This window comes from Acartia tonsa, chromosome 13 (genome assembly GCF_053477335.1).
Source record: "Acartia tonsa isolate MP-2025a chromosome 13, ASM5347733v1, whole genome shotgun sequence".
Lineage (NCBI taxonomy): Eukaryota > Metazoa > Arthropoda > Copepoda > Calanoida > Acartiidae > Acartia > Acartia tonsa.
In genome coordinates, this window is record NC_137272.1 from 35,867,352 (window position 1) to 35,889,710 (window position 22,359).

The 22,359-nt window shown below is 32.9% G+C and overlaps 1 protein-coding gene across 2 annotated transcripts in view; it reads left to right on the plus strand.

Annotated features, from left to right (window-relative positions):
* The first annotated feature begins 561 nt into the window (after positions 1 to 561).
* The window catches only part of LOC145303984 (uncharacterized), a 29,917-nt gene continuing 8,119 nt past the window's right edge, over positions 562 to 22,359 (plus strand). The window contains exons 1-5 of one of the 2 annotated variants that reach the window (XM_080145704.1): positions 562 to 668; positions 3,315 to 3,381; positions 5,881 to 5,929; positions 9,415 to 9,498; positions 12,950 to 13,016. In XM_080145704.1, the coding sequence (XP_080001830.1) occupies positions 591 to 668; positions 3,315 to 3,381; positions 5,881 to 5,929; positions 9,415 to 9,498; positions 12,950 to 13,016 (345 nt within the window). In that variant the 5' untranslated portion in view covers positions 562 to 590. The remainder of the gene's footprint in view (positions 669 to 3,314; positions 3,382 to 5,880; positions 5,930 to 9,414; positions 9,499 to 12,949; positions 13,017 to 22,359) is intronic. The other variant, XM_080145705.1, reaches the window with a different exon arrangement.

Genomic DNA, 22,359 nt, shown 5'->3' on the forward strand with positions numbered 1-22,359 from the left:
TTTTGCTACAAAATTTTTGAATCCCATTTAAATTTCTTGATCAAAATTAAGATTATTTAAGCTGGGAAAAAAACATAATGAAAATAAAAAAAATGTTCCAATCAACAGATTTTGGCTGTATACCGAAATATAACTGCTGCTGTATTTTACCTTAAATTTCACAGCTGTCAAGAAGTACAATATTTGAAGCCGCTGCAGAGTTGATCATACACAATAGCATCTATTTTTAATATTTGATTATTTTGATAATAGCTGCTTTGCCCCTGGAGGCTTCTCGAGGCAATTGAATTGGAGAGGGGGGGGGGACTCGATTCCCTACCCCTATTTTCAATGTTAGTTCTAAAAAAAAGAAGAAAAAAAACTTTTTAGGGGGTTCATTTTTTCTAGGGGAGATTTTTCTTGGTAACGTGTTGGTATCATCTCCCCAAATAGTTATAAACCTTCCCTGGACCTATAAGAAGCTCTACTTTAAAGGAGAACCATATAGATTCAGTGGTTACACATCACTGTAAGGATTTCAGTTTTCTTTGAAGATATTCCAAATTTAATATTTTTGCAGAAAACATAAAAAATATGTATGGTTAATAAAGATGGAGGAAACAACGATTAATGTTATGAATACCACGGAACAGACTAATTATGAGGTACGTTTGCACAATTACAACCAGGTTAGTCAATATTATTACCACTAATGAACTGACGGATAGACGAACGGACAACCGGCAAAAGTATAGTAGATGCATCATAAGCGCAATGATTATAGCGTTTTTTAAATATATTAAACAAGCATGTTTATTTGTTATTTGTATAGATTTGTTTTTGCCAGTCATGTATGTATTATTAACAAAATAAATACATGTTTTTGTTATACATTTAGCTTTAGTACTTTTGTCAAAGTTTTTACAGCAAAGGTTGCCAAAAATACATCCATACTTTTAAAATGCACTGAAATATACTGTAATTTTGCCGGCTGTCCTAACGGCAGCTTCGGTGCTAAAAGTATGTCATCCTTAAATATGAACCACGAGTCGAAAAAAATATCTCCTTCATTTATAACTACTAGCAAATAAGATTCTATTTGTATTAATCCCTTGGAAAAACCTGTGCACGTTCTCCTTCTCTTCAAACCATGTTTAATTATTTATAAACTTAATAATAATTGAACATGGTTCCACAATATTCTTTGGTATGTTGTGGAGATATTGAATTTCATATTTGAATAGTATTGAAATCTATATTTCAACTGTTACAGTTAGGTACTTAAATTGAGGACTGTGTATGGGGAGGGAAAAATTGTAATGTACTTCCTTATTAGAATACAATAAGTGGATGAGGGATAGAGGGGATATTTGACCTTTCCTCACCTAAACCCCTTCACCTTTATTTTTGGGATGTTTTGGGGTTTAATCTCTACTTATGATATACTCTTCTAAAGGTAGAAAAAAGTTTTAATATCCCTATTGAATAAGATTTAAAAGCATTACCAAAAGTTCATTACCTACCCATAACACTGAAACCTAATTATGCATCTAACTATAAGATGTACATGAAGTTTGAAGTTCAATAATTTAAACTTGAAAGCGTAGATTATTTTATTATGATGTACTGCAGGGATCTAAAGGGATAAGACAATGGCCGATAAATTGATGTACATCCTCAATGATGATACACAAAATTACTCCTTCTATAGATTATAATTAGTTGTTGAAACGTTTGAACACTCAACCTAATGAATTAACTAAAGTCTCCTAAAGTTGTTAAGCCAACGAATAAGAAAATATTATTACAAAACCTTGGGGACTAGTATAATAAACAGCCCATTATCCTCACTCTGTACTATACATGTATCACATGTATCTACCTATCTATCTATCTATATATATATCTATCTATCTATCTATCTATCTATCTATCTATCTATCTATCTATCTATCTATCTATCTATCTATCTATCTATCTATCTATCTATCTATCTATCTATCTATCTATCTATCTATCTATCTATCTATCTATCTATCTATCTATCTATCTATCTATCTATCTATCTATCTATCTATCTATCTATCTATCTATCTATCTATCTATCTATCTATCTATCTATCTATCTATCTATCTATCTATCTATCTATCTATCTATCTATCTATCTATCTATCTATTTATCTATCTATCTATCTATCTATCTATCTATCTATCTATCTATCTAAATATCTATCTGTCTATCTATCTATCTATCTATCTATCTATCTATCTATCTATTTATCTATCTATCTATCTATCTATCTATCTATCTATCTATCTATCTATCTATCTATCTATCTATCTATCTATCTATCTATCTATCTATCTATCTATCTATCTATCTATCTATCTATCTATCTATCTATCTATCTATCTATCTATCTATCTATCTATCTATCTATCTATCTATCTATCTATCTATCTATCTATCTATCTATCTATCTATCTATCTATCTATCTATCTATCTATCTATCTATCTATCTATCTATTTATCTATCTATCTATCTATCTATCTATCTATTTATCTATCTATCTATCTATCTATCTATCTATCTATCTATCTATCTATCTATCTATCTATCTATCTATCTATCTATCTATCTATCTATCTATCTATCTATCTATCTATCTATCTATCTATCTATCTATCTATCTATCTATCTATCTATCTATCTATCTATCTATCTATCTATCTATCTATCTATCTATCTATCTATCTATCTATCTATTTATCTATCTATCTATCTATCTATCTATCTATCTATCTATCTATCTATCTAAATATCTATCTGTCTATCTCTCTATCTATCTATCTATCTATCTATCTATCTATTTATCTATCTATCTATCTATCTATCTATCTATCTATCTATCTGTCTATCTATCTATCTATCTATCTATCTATCTATCTATCTATCTATCTATCTATCTATCTATCTATCTATCTATCTATCTATCTATCTATCTATCTATCTATCTATCTATCTATCTATCTATCTATCTATCTATCTATCTATCTATCTATCTATCTATCTATCTATCTATCTATCTATCTATTTATCTATCTATCTATCTATCTATCTATCTATCTATCTATCTATCTATCTATCTATCTATCTATCTATCTATCTATCTATCTATCTATCTATCTATCTATCTATCTATCTATCTATCTATCTATCTATCTATCTATCTATCTATCTATATATCTATCTATCTATCTATCTATCTATCTATCTATCTATCTATCTATATATCTATCTATATATCTATCTATCTATCTATCTATGCTAGGAGCCAGGGGAAGCTGAAATCTATAAGCCAGAGAATAATATGGTGTCAAGTATTATTATTTTCACAGGTAAATAAATAAATCTTTCCCTATTATATCCGCAATATTATTTTTCTATGCAGTTGAAAGATTCACTAATCAAGAGGACGGTTTAAATATTAATTCCCCCTAGAGGCCTCTTGGAGCACTTTTGGTCAAACCAAAAAGAAAAGTAAAAAAAATGAGGGGGGGATTTCTCTTGGGTATCCTTCAATAAAATGGTTGTACACCTTTCCAAGAACTCTGATAAGCTAAAGGTGAACCCAATCGGTACAGCAGTACACACAGACAGACACAGACCCTGTAACATTTTTATATAAGGATTGATACTCTGTAAATTTCTTATTTTTTATAAAATTAATGTAAGTTTGACATTAACAACGTGTTTGATGAAAATCAATATATAAAAATCCCTTATTTCAATGACGTCACATGGATCATTTTTGACACAATTTGGTCTAAATTCTGCAAAACATTTATAGGTCACAATAAATTTAAATGTATTGTATTGTGGAAGAAAGATTTTCAAAAGTATTGTACATAAGAATATATTTATGTTCGTCATTCCATATTTTTCTCAATTTTTATAGTGTATTACTGTTATTTTTATAACTGCGCTGATTATGGCCACAGTTGTCCTTGTTAAAAAAAGAAATTACCCAACTTGTTCATGACGGTGTACCAGAAAAGCCATTTTTGGAATTTTGACAAGCACACTATCTAAACCCAGCACCCTTATGAAATGATGACGATTGGACCTGTTTTGAAAGGGACTTTGATTCCTGATTCTACTCCTCAAGACCTTTTCTGGGGGAGCAACATGAAGCCATAGTTCTGGTGCAATGAAAGCTGAACTAAAAGTCTTTGAACATTTTACCAGTTGTCTTGGAATGAGTAATGACATGGTTTACAATAGTGTGCTATTTTTTTTCTTTTTTGGGCACCCTATTGCACATTCGTAAGCTATTTTTATTTGATCATTTTCATTTAATTTGTCAAATCAAAAACACTGATTTTTACCTAATTAAAATCATTTAACTTTTTTTATTGAGTTATCTAATGAGAATTCTTTGAAAACAAACTTTTTTAACGAACATTTAATTAATTTTATGTTTGTTTAAAGCAACAAAATTTTCAAATAGCACAGTTTGTTGAAAGTATTATATATGTTGGTTCAGGGACGTCAAAGCTTTTTATTTTAAGGCGGATAAAATAAGAGATTTCAAAGGTTTGAGGGGGGTAACCTTATATTTTTTTAATTTTGAGGGTTGTAAGATGCCGGGTTTCAAAATTTACCTTCACCCATGGACGTCTATATGTTGGTTAGTTGGCTCATTTGTTTGTAACTCATTTATTTCATACTTTTTTTTATGATGTTAACAATGTTTAAAACTATTAGTTCCGGTCAAATATGAAGAAATGTCATAAATCTGTTAAAAAAATATCATATGTATGTTTCATTGGTTAAAATTTCAATTAAATAGTTAGCAATGGAAAAACAGAAACAAAAAATAATGCTTTTTGACCAAATTCTTTTGTTAATTTAGGTTTTTGTTTTTTAGCCCGTGCCTTCGGCACCTCGGGGCTAAAAAGCTGGTTTTAATCTTATAATTGTACATTCTATATCCGCGGAAAGCCGTTTATAATACGATGCGAGAATTAACTATTAAAAATCTAAAATGAATTATTCTTATTATTAAAGTATCTTTTATTGTTATATTTTAATAACAGTTTATATTAAGTATATTAAGGGCATAAAATCAATAGAACTATTACATCACCGTGTTTAAAATTAACTTGGAAGATAGATTTATTTGGAAAATTATTTTTACTTGGAGATTAATCTATTCTTTATTGTTTGTAATGATTCTTAAATTTAATTCCTACACTCGTATAATGTTAAGATTCAAGAATACGACACAATACTAGCGGCTGCGCCCTATCATATAGTAGCTTTGTTCTCGAACACTAAGGAAAACAGAAAAATGTAAATGGACAAAGTGTCTCAAAAAATCAGCCATATGACGTCATATAAATGAGCGATTATCCATCTCTTTTTTAGGAGTTTTCCTTCCCACTTCTCCTCTCATTTCCCTCTTTTTTATGATGTCACGTGGCTGATTTTTTAAACACTTTGTCGAGCTACAAAAAATAACCTAACACAATCCCAGGGAATTAAAACCTAAAACCTTCTTTGGACCTATGTAAAGCTCCTATAAAAAGGAGAACTCAACCGGTTTAGTGTTTATCGAAATTAGAATTATTATTGGAATGAATCGTACATAACTATAAAATAATCTTTAAGTATTATTGTGCCAGATTTTCAATCTTTATGTTCTAAATGTATTGTTTATAATTTGAAGCTTTACAAAGTGTCTCAAAAAAGCAGCCATATGACGTCATTAAAATGAAGGATGAGAGGAGAAGTGGGAAAGAAAACACATAAAAAAAAGGTTGGAAAATCCCTCCTTTTTATGACGTCACTTGGCTGATTTTTTGAGACACATTGTAAAGATTTTATAATTTCAGCATGTACTGGTCTGCCCATCCTGATTGGAGTCATCTGTGGTATTGTCAGGTAAATTTTATTATAAAAGTAATAAGATGTCTCTGTGTTTGTTTGTACTGAAGAATCTTGCTACTGATATGGTTCTCCTTTACAAATGTAGCTTTTCAAGGTTTATAACTATTCTCGAGGAGAGTATCACCACCCACCAAAAGAAATCGCCTCTGGAAAAAATAACCCCCCATTAAATTAGAATTGAAAGTGGAGATTTCGATATCCCCCCCCCCCCCCCTCAAACCTCACGTACGCCTTGAGTCGTAGCCGCTAGTATTTACAATTTACATAAATCCTATAGGACAAGGTAGACAATTTTACTATACATATATAGGTATCTACCTAACATCAAATACCTAAAATTATTTATTCTATCACTCACTCCTATACTTTGCACCCTGAAAAATATTAAGAATTTGATATTAGGTGAGTTTATTTACTTGCAACACAAATGTAGGCAGTTTGAAGCTTTATAGAACACGCATTGTGTGTTTAAAGAATAAAGAAACAACTACTTAAATCTATAATACAAAGTAGCTTGAGATATTAATTTCTTTTTATGAATGACTGAAAAGATGTTTTAAAGTACATTTTAAAACAATGGAAATACATTTTTATAAGACTTTTCAAAAAGAAAAGAAAATTTCAAAAGAATGATTAAATTCTTATTAGAAGCAAAGCTATATTATACTTGGTCCATAACGTTAGGATATTTAACTTAAAGGACGTCCAATCTTTTTTTTTTATAGATGTATAACCAGACAACTTCCTGGATCCCCCTGGCAGGGACCTTTTTCGTCGGCTAGAAAATTGCTACTTGTCTGTGTTAATATTCCCGATGCTAATGGTTGATTTTCAAAGACACAATTAAAAGTCGGCACAGGGTCCTTGGAATGAGGACATACAGTTGTTTAACCCCTTTTCTCTCTAGTGTTTTACTGTAATGTAAATTTAGAGGCCTAAAATTTACCAACATAATTTTTTTCCCAGGGGTCAAACTTATTGTACTTGCCTTTAACAGATGATTTAACATTAACAATAGACTTTCGACAGTATTATTCTACGAAAATTATTGTTTCAGAAATTAAGAAAAAAGCAGAATTTATTTCATATATCAAAATTAATTTTATAAATTTTATTCAGTGATATAATTTTTCAACAAGAGAGACTAGGGCAATTAATATATAGACAGATTAACAAGAAAGTAATTTGCAGTTAAAACAGTTTTGATTTAAATTTGGCAAAAACTATATTTATATTTGACAATTTTGGATGTATAACTGCTTGTGTTAGATGTATATTTGCCAGCAAACCCACAAAATTTAGCAAATTATTCGTCGTATTTACATCCATATAAACAATTTTGACAAAAAAGCAGTTGTAGAAACTGCAACGTGCCGTCTAAATATGGCGTTCAGTCAGACATCATCGCGTCGTAGAGAAGTTTCGCTTTATATAGAAAGTATGTTCTCTAAAGATAAAGGATACTTATCTCTAAGTATATATTAATATTCAGATTATATTAAGAATAATTGAGAAAAAAAATATTTTATTAAAACTACAAACGTGGCAACTACAAAATTGTGTTTTAAAATGTAAGTATGTCCATATTTAGCATTATTATGACCTATTAACATAGATTTGTTTACACTTTGTTTCCCTCAATAAAAATTACAAAATAACCATACATATATTTTATATATATCCGTTCTTCCTATGTTTATTTCTATTAGCTTTCAGCGATATAAAGGAATAAGACAATGACTAATAAATCAATGTACATCTCCAATGAAAATATACAAAATTAACCCTTCTTATGATCTATATCAGTGGTTGAACGTTTGAACAATTAACCTAAAAAATCAACCAATCAAAATTCACTAAAGTCCCCAACGTTGTTAAGCCCACGAATAAGAAAACATTATTATAAAACGTTGGGGACGAGTGTAATAAACAGCTCATTGCCCCATCTCTCTCTGATTCGCTTCTATGTATGTATGCATCCTGGTTGTTGCTATCCTGCTGTAATATTCGATAAAGAGACAGTGGCTAATGGATTTTTTTATTATTAATATTATATATTATTGATACATTTATATGCGCGACTCTTATTATATAATATTTATACTAGTTGTCTTGCCCTTAGTCTTTAGAAAAGGTTAGGAATATAGCATAAAACCATCAAAAGACAATGATAAAGCTTCTGTAAAAAGTATTGCTAATTTTGTATTTTGGACCTGTATTTCCCAAGATCTTTAAATGCAGACAAAATAATCTTTAATAATTTATATCATAGTATAATTGACCAAACTAAATGATTATGTATTGGGAAAAAAACTGAAAAAAAATTATATTCATTTCACTCGCCATTTGATAAAAATCTACTTTTTTTAACCATAGGATTGTTTAATTTAGTTCTTTTAACAAGGATGATAACATCCATAAGTAGTGAATCCCAAGAATCATGGAATGGACAAACGGAAAAAGTGAGTTATAAAGCAGATGTTACATTGTTATAACAAAGAAAAGAAAGAGAGATAATACACAAAACTGAAAGAAAATTATGTAACCTTTAGGGTAATTAAGGTTTGTGTCTTTTTAAGCATGACAAAAAACAATTTTAGACTAGATGATTGTACATATGTCAAAGGAATCTTAGAATAAAATTTCAGCTGTCTATCATAAAAAAGCAGCTGATAGAATGCATTTTGTCCATAGTTATATGGACTGGAAAATATTTGAACAATATATTAGGTTATATAACTTACCTCCGTTGGACACACTTTTTATATAATAGCTATATAAATGAAATAAAAACAGGCTATGAGCTTGAAGTAGAATGTTGACTATACATCTAATACATACATTAGCTTTTGTATTTTCCATATTACATATATTAGTAAATATATCAACAAATTATTCTCATATTGTTTATACTAAATGTATATTAAATAGGTTGATAAATTGATCATCATAAGTTTTTTTTAATATAAATAAATCTAGATAAATCCTATTTAATTTCAAATTATTCAGAAGATTCTTGTAGCAATTAGGTATAATTTGTAAAGTAATTTTGATATCAAATATTTAAATGATAAAAATAAAATGTCATTGCTTTATCTTTGAATTGTTGATTCTTATGACAAAGCAATGTCCTAGTAAAAAAAATGAATGTTTATTTGTATAGAGATGAGTTCTTGATTATAGGTATTGATAAAACATAGCAACTTTATAATTAGTCAGCTGAATCTTAGTTTCCAATTTTGTACATATCACCCTCATCCTATCTCAATATTTACTACTAGGTAAAAAAAGGTTCAAACTTCCAAAAAAAATTAAAATTTGAAAAATTATATTTTTGAATTTATAATGTATAATAAGTCATCTTATTATTTGTTTTAGCTTATATAGCTTGTACAATAGTTTGGTTATCTGCCATACAACTTCGGAAATTAGGGGACAAATGGGAAATCAATTTCAGTTGATGTTATAATTGTATCTAGATTTATGAGACGCAGTGATGAAACAAGGGAGAGTGGATACAGTGTAGCAGTGTCTAACAGATTATTCAATGATTATTCAGACAAGTAAGAATTTATTTACACTAGCAAAGTAATTCTTCATCAAACTCATTATGATATTTAAAATACAAAGTAGAACAATGCCTGTCTGTCTGTCTAGGGGCTAGTAATACATTAAGGTATTAAGTTGTTATTTTTCTAATATATTTTTTTTCTATTCTAAAATTGCCTCCTTCCCTTTTAACGAACTTTTTAAAGTGAAAAAAGATTGAAATGAGCAGAGAAAGATTAATTTGTGTCACGCTATCCCTTTGGGAATACCATCACTTATTATTTAGATAATACTTGAAAGTCATAGTAGAAAATTCTATAACCTCTTAAAGATTTTTTTTGCAATGCGATCATATATTAAGTTTACCTACTACATATGTATTTTATGTGGATAATTTTTTCACCGTCCCTTTTTTGGTAACGTCAAATCCAGTAAAAAGGGAATGTGATTCTGACAAACAATTCTAAGTGGAAATTTCTCCTCAACCCCCTTCCCTTTTTTTCCCACTTCTTACCCACTTCCCTACAGTAATACAAAAAAAAGTTTTACTCCAACTTTACTCCAACAAAATATTTAATTTTCGTATTTCAAAGTTAGTATGTTTTTCAACCTATTTTAAAAAAATACACTATTCTAAGACACGAAGATATATTTTGATTTTAGAAATCATTTTCAATTGATTTTGTCTCTTTTAGAAGTGAATCAAGTAATATTAGCTGGTTGTTTTAGAAATGTAGTTTTAATTTACAGCAATTTTAAATGGAATTAATAAGGTGAATAGCAGCCCCTGCGTCACATCCAATTTATCTTCTTGTAACTTTAGCTGTGGCTTTAGGAAAAGTGTCAGGTGCCATGTTTCGCAATTAGGTTTAAATCAGCATTCTAGAGATGATAAAAATTATGCCTAATATTAAGGAATCAGAGGGAGTAGAGTTATTTATTTTAGACAATTGCCTTACATAAAAATGTTTGGTGTTTTTTTTGTGAAATACCTTTTTGGTGAAAATATTTGTTTGTAAAAAGACATTTAATTGTTTTGAAACCCCTGTGGGGCTCTTTCCCTTACTTCCTTTGTATAAACAAGAAGAGGGGGAGGCAGAAAACACTCTACTCTCAAAATAATAAATTTAGCTGATAAATTTAAAGTAATTTAAGTTTTGGTGTGTGTAAGGAATAATATTAATCAAGACTCTATACAAAACTTTAAATAGTTTAGTTATCTATTTACACAAACACAAAGAATTAGGAACAGAGATGAGGATTCCTTGAACAATGGGAATAATTTGGAAAGTGTAGAAGCAACATGATCGTCTAGAAATTCCATACTTTTTTTCTCATGTTTAGTGTTATGTTTATGTAATCAACTTATATTGATATTGTATTTTAAACTGATATTTTAAAAATAAAGAGGAAATAAGTGTAATTTTTTTTCAATGCCTAACCCTTACGGGGCCTATATCTGCGGGAGCCCCAACCTTTAGTGTATTTCCAGAACTTATCATAACCTAACCTAAAGTAAAAAGCAGTAAAAAAGAAAACTACCCTCCCCTGAAAAATAAGGGTGGTTTAAATGCTCAAAAGGTTGTATGTGAAAGCTCACTGTATTTTTACTTTTTTTTCACTTTTAAAAATCAAAAAAGCAAAAATCTCGGTCCATTGTTGTTATATACATAAAGATTTAATATTTCTATAATGTCATTTCATTCATGTTTTCATCTGAGACGACAGGGATAGGGATAGATACTTTTTTGGGAGGGGCGGGGGAGATTTTTGGGTTTTAACCCCTTCCCCCTGAAGAATATTGGGGCCAATAATGCCCACAGTGTCAATTAAAAACCATGTGGTAATTACCTTAGAGGGTGTAAATAACATTAAACCACCCCCGCTCCTCTAATATATATTTTACCATTCCTCTTCTCTTATTCGTTGGCTAAAAAACGTTGGGCACTTTTATAAGCCTTTCTGAAAATGGCATGTCGATATATCGTCAGCATCGACCACTTTTATTAAAGCTAAAAAGTCGCTGTAAAACCTCAAATTTTGATACAATTTTTAGTTTTGATCGTATAGTATCTCAACTCATCCCCTTAAAGGGAAACCAAACAAAAAGAACAAGGCAAGTGGCGAAGCCACAAGTCTTTGAAGTCAATTTAGTTTAGCTTAAAAACTTTGTTGGATTTTGATTAGTTATTTCAAAATTATGTCCTTTACAACCATTATTATTTATCTATAAAAGGGGTAATTTAGTTTACTATCATTAGGCCCTGATATACATCAATCATTTATTGGCTTATCCCTTAAAATCCCAGCAGAAAGTTTACTTAGCTATCACCACTCAACTATCTTTATTCTTAAGATATTAAGTAAAAACAACAAAATATAAAAAAGCAAGGATAATTATGTTCATAGATAACATAGCATTGAAATTAAACAAAATATTGTTCCAAATCCAATAAAATCGGAAAGTAATACATAATTTGGGCAAAACTTTAAAAAAGGATATATTGGGATAATACAATGGCCGAGATTAACTCTTCTGTAGATTACAATTAGTTGTTGAAACGTTTGTAAATCAAACAACTTAATGAACCAACCAATCTTAATTCAATAATAGTCCACAAAGTTGTTAAGCCAACGATTAAGTAAACGTCATTATAAAAGGGGATAAGTGTAATAAATAGCACAATGTCCCCTCCCTCTATGATTTTTGTGATAACTATTAAATTGTTTTTTTTTATTTGTATTCATCTCATATTGATATAGTGACGACAGTACAAAAATAATTATGGAGAAGCTTTGATGATAAATGTAAACTGTTTGCTTTTTTGTATTAACATACAAATATATATTTGGAAGTCTCTTTAACAAAAGTGTTTTCAAGGCCAAATCTTCTGCAAACAATTTTATAACACACGTCTTATTTGTAGAATATTTATGAATACAAAACATTACACAATATATTAATGTACATAATACATATCCCATTATGATAAACAGAATTAACCCTTCTGTAGATCAAAATAATTAGTTGAAAAGATTGAACACTTATTTAAGATTTATTGAAAGTAACCACAGTTTTCAAGCTAACGAGTGAAAAGTGTATTTGTAAGACTTTGGGTACCTGTATAAATTCTAGTCCATTGTTTCCTCCCTTCCTGCAACTTTAACTTTTATAATTCTGTTTTTTTGTACATTTCAAAGGATAGTAAAGCAATTTTTCACTATAATGAGACGTACTTGAGAAGTTAAATATGCTGCTCTTAAGCTCTAAATCATTTCAGAGCCAACAAATCAAAAATAAATTTTTATTTGCGCAGAAAACTGTCAGTCAGTACTATATAAAAAATGCGATGATTATACAATAAAGATAAAGATTACTGTCCCACCAACTCTCAAAGGGTGAGGGGGTTTTAGTACTCTAAAGGCACCTTGAGGTTAAGCACCAAAATGTTTTTTTTTATTTAGGAATGATCTACCCTGCCTGAACTGTAGGCTTATAGAGATGGGATCCATGGCCTGCTATCAAGATACGGTAAGTCTTATTCTCGTAATCATTCAAAACCGATTAATATCCGGTGGATTGGAACCGGTTCTCATCCATACGAAAAAAACTATGTCTAGCATCGTATTATGTCCAGTTTTCTAAGAATATAAAAATGTACAATTATAAGATTATTAGCCCCGAGAAGCTGATGGCACGGCCTTGAATCTTATAATTGTACATTTTATATATTCGCGGAAAGGTGGTTACAATACGATGCGAGAAAAAAACTATTCTATTAATACTAGTGGCTTCGCTCATTATTTCTGTGGAATCTGTAACACACCCAAATAGTTTCTCTCAGTTAGCAAAAATAACCCTTCCCCCTCTCCATTAGTCAATTAGTATTAAAATAGCCTAAAACTTTCCTGTAATAATAACAAGGTTTTGAGTTAAATAAAAGTCTATATATATACAGTGTGTTTTTTTTTATGAGCACTTTTTTGAAAGCAATTTTACCCCACTTATAGTTATCAGAATTTAATGATTAATGGCTTATTTTCTTCGTTTTTTAAGGGAAATTATGAAACAACAAAAAAAATTACAGTTTTTGTTGAAAAAGTACAGTAAAGTTGAAAATTAAAAACTTAGGTGTCAACATCTAAAAATGGTTTTAGCGCATTTTTCTTATGCTCAAATAATCAACCTTTTGCAAGAATGGCTGCTAAACACTTCAAAGTTGAGATATAGAGCTAAAAATGTATACAGATACTATTAGGGACATGTACTAGAACATATCAAAGTTTGAAGGTCCTATCTCAACCAGGGAGGGAGTACTGGCCCCCCAAAGTCGACTACAGAAAATCCATTTTTTTAAGAAAAATGCGCTAAAACCATTTTTATATGTTGACACCTAAGTTTTTAATTTTCAACTTTACTGTACTTTTTCAACAAAAACTGTAATTTTTTTTTGTTGTTTCATAATTTCCCTTAAAAAACGAAGAAAATAAGTCATTAATAATTAAATTCTGATAACTATAAGTGGGGTAAAATTGCTTTCAAAAAAGTGCTCATAAAAAAACACACTGTATATACATATATATATTTAAAATTAAACTATATAAATTTAATCTATTTCTCTGTCTATCTATCTATATGTATATCTATATCTAAAATTAAACTATATAAATTTAATCTATCTCTCTGTCTATCTATCTATATGTATATCTATATCTAAAATTAAACTATATAAATTTAATCTATTTCTCTGTCTATCTATCTATATGTATATCTATATCTAAAATTAAACTATATAAATTTAATCTATTTCTCTGTCTATCTATCTATATGTATATCTATATCTAAAATTAAACTATATAAATTTAATCTATTTCTCTGTCTATCTATCTATCTATATGTATATATTTATCTAAAATTAAACTATATAAATTTAATCTATTTCTCTGTCTATCTATCTAATGGATATCTATATCTAAAATTAAACAATATAAATTTAATCTATTTCTCTGTCTATCTATCTATATGTATATATTTATCTAAAATTAAACTATATAAATTTAATCTATTTCTCTGTCTATCTATCTAATGGATATCTATATCTAAAATTAAACAATATAAATTTAATCTATTTCTCTGTCTATCTATCTATATGTATATATTTATCTAAAATTAAACTATATAAATTTAATCTATTTCTCTGTCTATCTATCTAATGGATATCTATATCTAAAATTAAACAATATAAATTTAATCTATTTCTCTGTCTATCTATCTATATGTATATATTTATCTAAAATTAAACTATATAAATTTAATCTATTTCTCTGTCTATCTATCTATATGTATATCTATATCTAAAATTAAACAATATAAATTTAATCTATTTCTCTGTCTATCTATCTATATGTATATCTATATCTAAAATTAAACTATATAAATTTAATCTATCTCTCTCTGTCTGTCTGAACTGAAATACTTTTTATTGGGGATTTGAAGCAAAATTTTAAATAACAAAAGTTTAAACAATATTTTTTTAATTTTTTTTTTAATTTTTATCTTTCAGTTTTAATTTTTTCATTAGGTTTTTCGCGTAATCATGCATTTCGATATACCAAAATAAAGGGGTATAGTCCCTTTCGTGACAACGCCTCTTAAGAGGCGTTTCTTCTTATTTTCACGGAACTTTTCTCCTTTTTCTAGCCCTTGCGGGGAGCTCTAACCCTGCGGGGCAATCACCTTATCTAACGTAACCTATAATAACCTGTCAATAGCTACTGTGAAAATACGACGAAACGCCCTTTAAGAGGCGTTGTCACAAAAGGGACTATACCTACTCAAAATAAGAAGGTTATCGCGGCCTCTGGGGGTTGTCCAAAACTTGATAAAATAAAATGTCTCCACTCCCTATGTCCTGAGTTGAATACTTTTTTGAAAGTGTGCACTCACATAAACTTAGTTGTGTTGGAATGATTTTCTTGTATTCCCTGGCAAGTTCGAACCCATTAATTCCCTTTTCCTTACACCAGAGAATGAGTGTGTTACGCGGCATTCCTAACTATCTCCGCGCTTCGCTTGTAAACAAACAAAGGCGCGCACATTTTTCCTTGTTGATTCCCATGTGAAGAGCTACGTGAATAAAAATAATGTATTGGATGGATATACATGCGCTCTAATCCGTGGAAGATCTCAAATAAGCCTTCCTGCTTAGTTTGACATCATAATGTGGTAAGAATTTATCTTAATTCTTAATAATAAGTGTAGTATGGTATATTTTTACGAAGAAATTTAAAACATTAATTTTTCAACAAATAGACCATTTAACTGCTAACTTTTAACATACGATTATTTTCCTTAATTTTATTGATCATTTGAATCTAAAATTATCAATTTCTGATGCTATTTAATATGTTTCGTGCCAATTTAAAGTTTTTTAGAAATTTTATATTTTTAATTAAATTGAAATCACGCAACCTCGATATACAAAAATAATAAACCATTAATGCTATGTAATTAATCTTTATATTTTTGTTTTAGATTCACCGTTTTCATGGTAATAAATACACATTTGTAAACATTCACATGTTGGTCATTCGGAGGGCTTGGAGATTAAGATTTCGTGTACGGCAAGGCATGCGTACCGAAACAATGAAAACGAGACAGAACAGATGCGGCTAAGAAAATATCTGTGAAGTTTTGTGAATGTGTTGGTTGTGATACCTTACCACACACTATTATAATCGTAATCAGTACAGTTAATTATTGTGACAATCATGGGTCCTAAAAAGAATAAAGGCGCTCAACTGGGACTACGGCTGCGCCCAGCCGTCGAGGCCCTAACCAGTGAACTAGATAAAGTGATGAAGTTGGTCAGTGAATCTTCAGAGCTTGATGTTAGACATTTCACTAAGGAGTCAATCCTTGTCCATGACAAGTTCGAGACATTCGATAGCATTATGGTCGGTTTTAGCAAGCTTGGTGTGAGAATCCAAGAGCTTGAGGAGTTTAGTGACATTTATTCTAATATAATTACTGTGCAAAAGGATTATAACGCTCTGAAAGATGCTCTAGATGCTATGGAGGAGCTCAGTGACATTCAAAGTGTTGTTGATTTAGTTGGTGATAATTTGCCTGACCATAAGGCTGAACTATATGATCGTTGCATAAAGATTGTGAAAGTTATTAAAGGGTCATACTTTCCCTTACCAGAACCAATTATAAACACTTTGTCTGCTTTGATGAAACGGCTGGCCGAGGTTAAGCTCGAACCTGTGAAGCCGCCTACAACGACGGCGGGTGCTTCGACAGCATCGCCATTTGTGTCGCCGTTTGGCACACCACAGTTCGGCACCGGTTCTATGTTCACGCCAGGATATATGAATCGTGTCGACGAACGTCTTCTTCCAAGCTTTGACGGCTCAGAGTCAGCCTACGTAAGTTTCAAGGACAATTTTAAAAAGCTTACCGTAGGACAGGACCCGTCATATTTACAGTTATTGTTGAGCAGTGAAAAGGTCTGCAAAAATAAAGAGTTGAGACTTCAGTTAATTCAGATTCAATCACATGAATCTCAATGGGCTTACCTCGACGCACGTTTTAAGTCTAAAACACGTCAGATGCTCTGCCTTTTCAACCAATGGGAGAAGAAGCCTAAACCGTCGGACTCCAACCAGATTGTGACAGTCTTAGCAGAGTTTGGTGGTGCAGTTAGCCAGCTCGAGCAGCTGACTAAGGATGATGATGATGAGGAAGTCACCACAAGCCAGTGGTTGACCATTATTCTTTTGGAAATGTTATCCAAAAAGTTGCCACGTGATTTCCAGGACAAGCTCAACCTGGCGTTGGGCTCGATGGATACCCCAAATATTCCTAAGCTGTTGAAGATTATAGAGGAACAGCGTGGCGCCATTTTGATGAGGTGTTCAATCGATGTAGACACCCCCTCCAAGAAGAAAGGTAATCCTGCGGCCGCAGCTACAGCCGTTGGTAAACCTGGGTCTCCAGCTAAGACCAAGAAGAAACAGCCTTGCCCGTCGGAAGGTTGTAACTCTGATCACCTGTTGTTTAAGTGCTCCAAGTTTAGGGATATGTCTGTTCCTGAACGCAAAGTCTTCATCAAGAAGATAGGCGCCTGTTTGCTCTGCTTACAAAAAGGGCATCGGGTGGCCGATTGTCCCAGAGCCGATAAGCTTGGCAGCTGTACCATTGACAGTTGCAACCAGCCTCATAATTCATTATTACATGAATCAGTTGCTAGTGGACAAGTTGCGGCAGTGTATGAATCACAATTGTTTAGCAAGAACAATTTTATGCTGATGTTGCAGCAGGTCCCGGCGTTGGCGGCTGACAAACGTCAAGTCACCGTCAATGCCATGTGGGACAGTGGAGCAAATTTGACGTTGATTTCTAGAAGTATTGCCAAGAAGTTAGAGTTGCCATCAACTGGTCGCACAGCTACTATTTCTCTGGCAGATGGAAAGAGCCAAGCATGTCCTACAGTCAAGATTTGTTTGGTTGACCGCAACCGGAATTCACATATTCTGGAGGCGGCGGTAGTGCCCAGCATTGGTACTGAAGAAGGGTTGCGTTCTATTGATCCTACAGCCGCCGCCGACATTTTCAGCATGAAGCCTGATAATTTTTCTATGGTCGACGGCAAGATTGATGTTTTAATCGGCCATTTAACACCAGCTATGTTCCCGTGTGCAGATAAAATGGTTGGTGATTCTAGACTGTACAGAAGCTTATTTGGTACAGGCTATTTAGTTGTGTCTGCAGATGGCAGGACTGTTGCTAATCCTGTCGCCTGTAAAGCTGTGAAGTTGGAGGTCAGCAAGATGGAGTTCCTGAGTACTGAGAGTTTGGGAATACAGCCGCCATCAATGTGCAGCGGTTGTAAGAACTGCCGTCATTGCGCCGCCATAGCCGCCGGGCAGTCCGCCTTGGATGTGCGTAAGCGGCAGCTGATTGAAGAAGGTCTGACATTAGATCTTGAGAACCATATTTGGACGGCCTCATATCCCTACAAGCAGCCGCCAAGTGTGTTATTTGACAATTCAGAGCAGGCCTATAAGATCTGCTTACGTGACCGGCAGAGAATGATTAAAAAAGGTGAGTACAGCACCTTCTGCCAAGTGTTTCAAGAAGCTGTGTCTCGTGGAGTGTATCAGAAAGCTTCGCCAGAAGACCTAGCTTATACTAAGCCCGTGTATTATTCGAGCCTAGTCTGCGCATATAAAGAGTCTATTTCCACGCTCTTGAGGATATGCGCCAATTCTAGCCTCTGCTGCAAGGGGCTAAGCCTCAATAGTATTATGATGGACGGCCCAGTTCCATTATATACTCTGATGCACAATCTTATCCGGTTCAGAAGTTATAAGTGTGCATTCGTGGCTGATATTCAGAAGTTCTATAATTCATTATTAGCTACCTATGAAGATTCTCAGCTGAAACGTGTTTTTTTCGCTGATACAGTTGATGGAGAGCCAGAGGTCTACCTTACCAAAACCATCAACTTTGGTGAGGCCTTGGCTGGAGATATGGCCGTGACCGCCCTCAGACTCACTGGTCGTATTTTTGGTGGACGTTCCCAGCAGGATGTTCAAGATGTTTATGGATCTGAGAAGATTAGAGGTTGTGACGTTGTAGCCCAGCAGGATGTGTGGAGAGATGTTCAGCAACCACTCAGTTCCGAATTTATTTTGTATCAAGATCCTCCATCGGTCAAATTGGAGACTTGTACTTACGTGGATGACTGTTTGAGCGGTCATAACAGCAAACCTGAAGCTGTCCTGCTGGTCCAAGAGCTGGAGGATATGATTGCACCTGGCAATTTCAAGTTTAAATCTGTTGTTTATTCTGGAGATAATGTTGACAGTGTAAAAGTTCTGGGCCTTGTATGGGACCCTAAACAGGATAAGTTGTTCCTACCTGTCAGAGCCAACCACGGCGAGAAGATTAAGGGTAGAAAGTTACTGGAGGATCTGGATCTGGAGGACCTCTGGAGAAGCCTACCTGAGTTGATAACTAAACGTGAAGTTTGGAGAATTGTGCAACAACTTTATGACCCAATGGGTCTAGCAGCGCCATTGCTGCTTAAATCCAAGCTTTGTCTACGCTCAGTTTGCATACATGGATGCAACTGGGATGATGTTATACCTGGAGAGTTGAGGTCGGAGCTCGTGTCCAGCCTCCAGGACCGTTCGGCACTTGGAAATGTGTCGTTCAGACGTTCGATGGTTCCTGATAAGCCGTTGGGGCTTCCAATGCTTGTTGGTTTCTGCGATGCATCTAACCAGGCCTATGCAGCCATCACCTACCTGAGATGGCCAGTTCCTGGAGGATATGATGTAGTTTTGTGTTGCGCCAAGTCACGTGTCGCACCAGTGAAGATTGAGTCTATACCAAGGTTAGAAATGCTTAGTTGTCTAATTTTGGCAAGGCTTGTGGATACTGTTGCCAGAGCCCTACCTTTCAACATTTCTGGCAAAGTGTTTTTTAGTGATAGCAGCTGCGCCCTAGCTCAGCTATCCAGTGACAGTGTTATGTTAAATGTTTTTAACAGTCATCGTGTTTCCGAGATACAACAGTTGACGAGCCCTGAAGATTGGAGATGGGTTCCAACCCAGCACAACATTGCCGATCTGGCAACGCGTGGTTTGTGTACGATTGAGGATGTACAACCTGGATCTACATACCAGGAGGGACGTTGCCGTTCCTGCAACTGGCAGAAATACAGTGGATGTATTTTTGTCAAAATTGTTTGTCTGGATGTAAATTCGACAGTAATTTGCCATATATCGAAGGTACCCTGACAAATATACATCTAACACAGGCATTTAAACATCCAAAATTGTCAATTATACATCTATTTCTTGCCAATTTCACATCTAATTTTTTTTATATGTCAAAAATACATCTTGTACATTTTTATCAATAATAAACAATAGTAAACTGTATAGTAGATATTTATACTACAAGAATATACATAATTAATATATTAGATTATGGCTAAATGTTTAAAATTTTTATTCCTTTTTCTCTGTTTACCCATTTTACGAATTATTTTTAGAATGTCATTTATTAATTAGTTTGATTGTATATATTTGTATTTTTTTATTTAATTTATTTAATCTTATTATTTATGTCAGAAAGTGTACAGTACACAAATTTCAGTAATTCGTTGTATTAATTGTAAATTGTCTAATTTGAAAAAAGGCAAAAAATAATCGGCGGGAAACGGCGGTTTTCGGCGGGAGCGGCCGTTCCACTGCCGTTTTTTCACAGTTCCAAAACTAAGAGCTGTAACTCTTTATTTATTTGAGTTCCTTTGACTTTTAGTTTTGGTTTCAAAAAGTGTCACTTCCGCCCCCCTCCCTTTTTTCTATTTAGGAAGTGTAGCAATTCTATAATCTTAACCGGAAATTCCATTCCTCAAAGCAACACATGCAGATATTTAACTTTTTAAAGCTAATATCCGGCAATATAATCTTTTATATTTTACAACAAAAATCTCTGTTTTTTAATCTTAATTGAAGCTAGAAGAACAACTTTTTCTGAATATGTTTATCTTTATGTAAATTTTATATTAGAAATCTTAAAACATAAATTTTGGCAGCAGTTCTTGGCAGCTGCCATCCGCAAACCAACGGTTGGCAGGTAAACGGCAACGGATTTTATAAAATTGTAATATGTCATGAAGATATATAAAAAAAGCCTAAGTTAAATTTGATATCTTTAAGAAAAAATTTGCGGTCACAGGAACCGTTTATAGATTTCTGGAGACCTGGAGGTCCAGGAGTCAAGACTTGCAGGATTATACCTGGAACCTGAAATCGACTTGATTATTACATATGAGGATGTACGACTATTGGATATTATAGTATTAGATAACAAGAAATGCCTTGTTTAAGTAAAAAAGTAAAGTATACAGTTCACTATTGTTTATTATTAATTAAAATGTATAGGATGTATTTATGACATATAAAAAAGTTTAGATGTAAAATTGGCAAGAAATAGATGTAAAATTGACAATTTTGGATGTATAAATGCCTGTGTTAGATGTATTTATGGCGGTTACTTTAAGTATGACTGTATTTTTGGCAGAGGTTTTTACATTTTGACAAAATTACATCCAGTTGTAATTCTGCCAGTTGCAGGAACGCCATGTACCCACCAGGAAGGTCCAAGCTGGTTGCGCCTGGAACAGGACCAGTGGCCCGTTAAGACGGCGGGTGAGGTAAATGCATCCATTCCCGAGAGCGAGCTAAATCCCAAGATGGCGAAGCTCAAGGTAATGTTCACACAGGTAGTGGACAATGATTTTTGGAGGTCTCTGGCAAGAAGGACCTACAGGCAGGCAAGGAGGACTGTGGCCGCAGTTCTTAAGGCTGCCAACTGCTTTAAAACGCTGCTTATCAAGAAACGTGGCGTTGCAGCAAATGAGGATGGTGTTAGCAACAATGATAGTTCTAAGTATTATGAGAACTATACTTTCACAAATACATACATGGATTCTGTTTGTGACCTGTTTTTGACTTCCTTCAACCAAGAGGAGGAGATGACCATGGACGCCGAGGGGAAATTTGACTCCCTTCAACCGTATCATCACAAGGTCCAGGTTTGTTGGCCCATTGTGGGTCATGATGGATGTTATCCTCTTAGGACATTTACAATATTGAAAATGTCCGGGAGAGGAGATGAGGCTCTTGAGGCCGCTGCTGGAGGCCCCAGGAAGATTATGAAGGACAGCCCAGGTGTTGTCTTGCTCAGCCGCCACAACAGGCTGGCGCGGCTCATCCTTCAACAGTCCCACGATGAATTGGGGCATGGAGGCCATCGTAAGACGTTGGCGCAAAGCCGCAGGTATGCATGGATC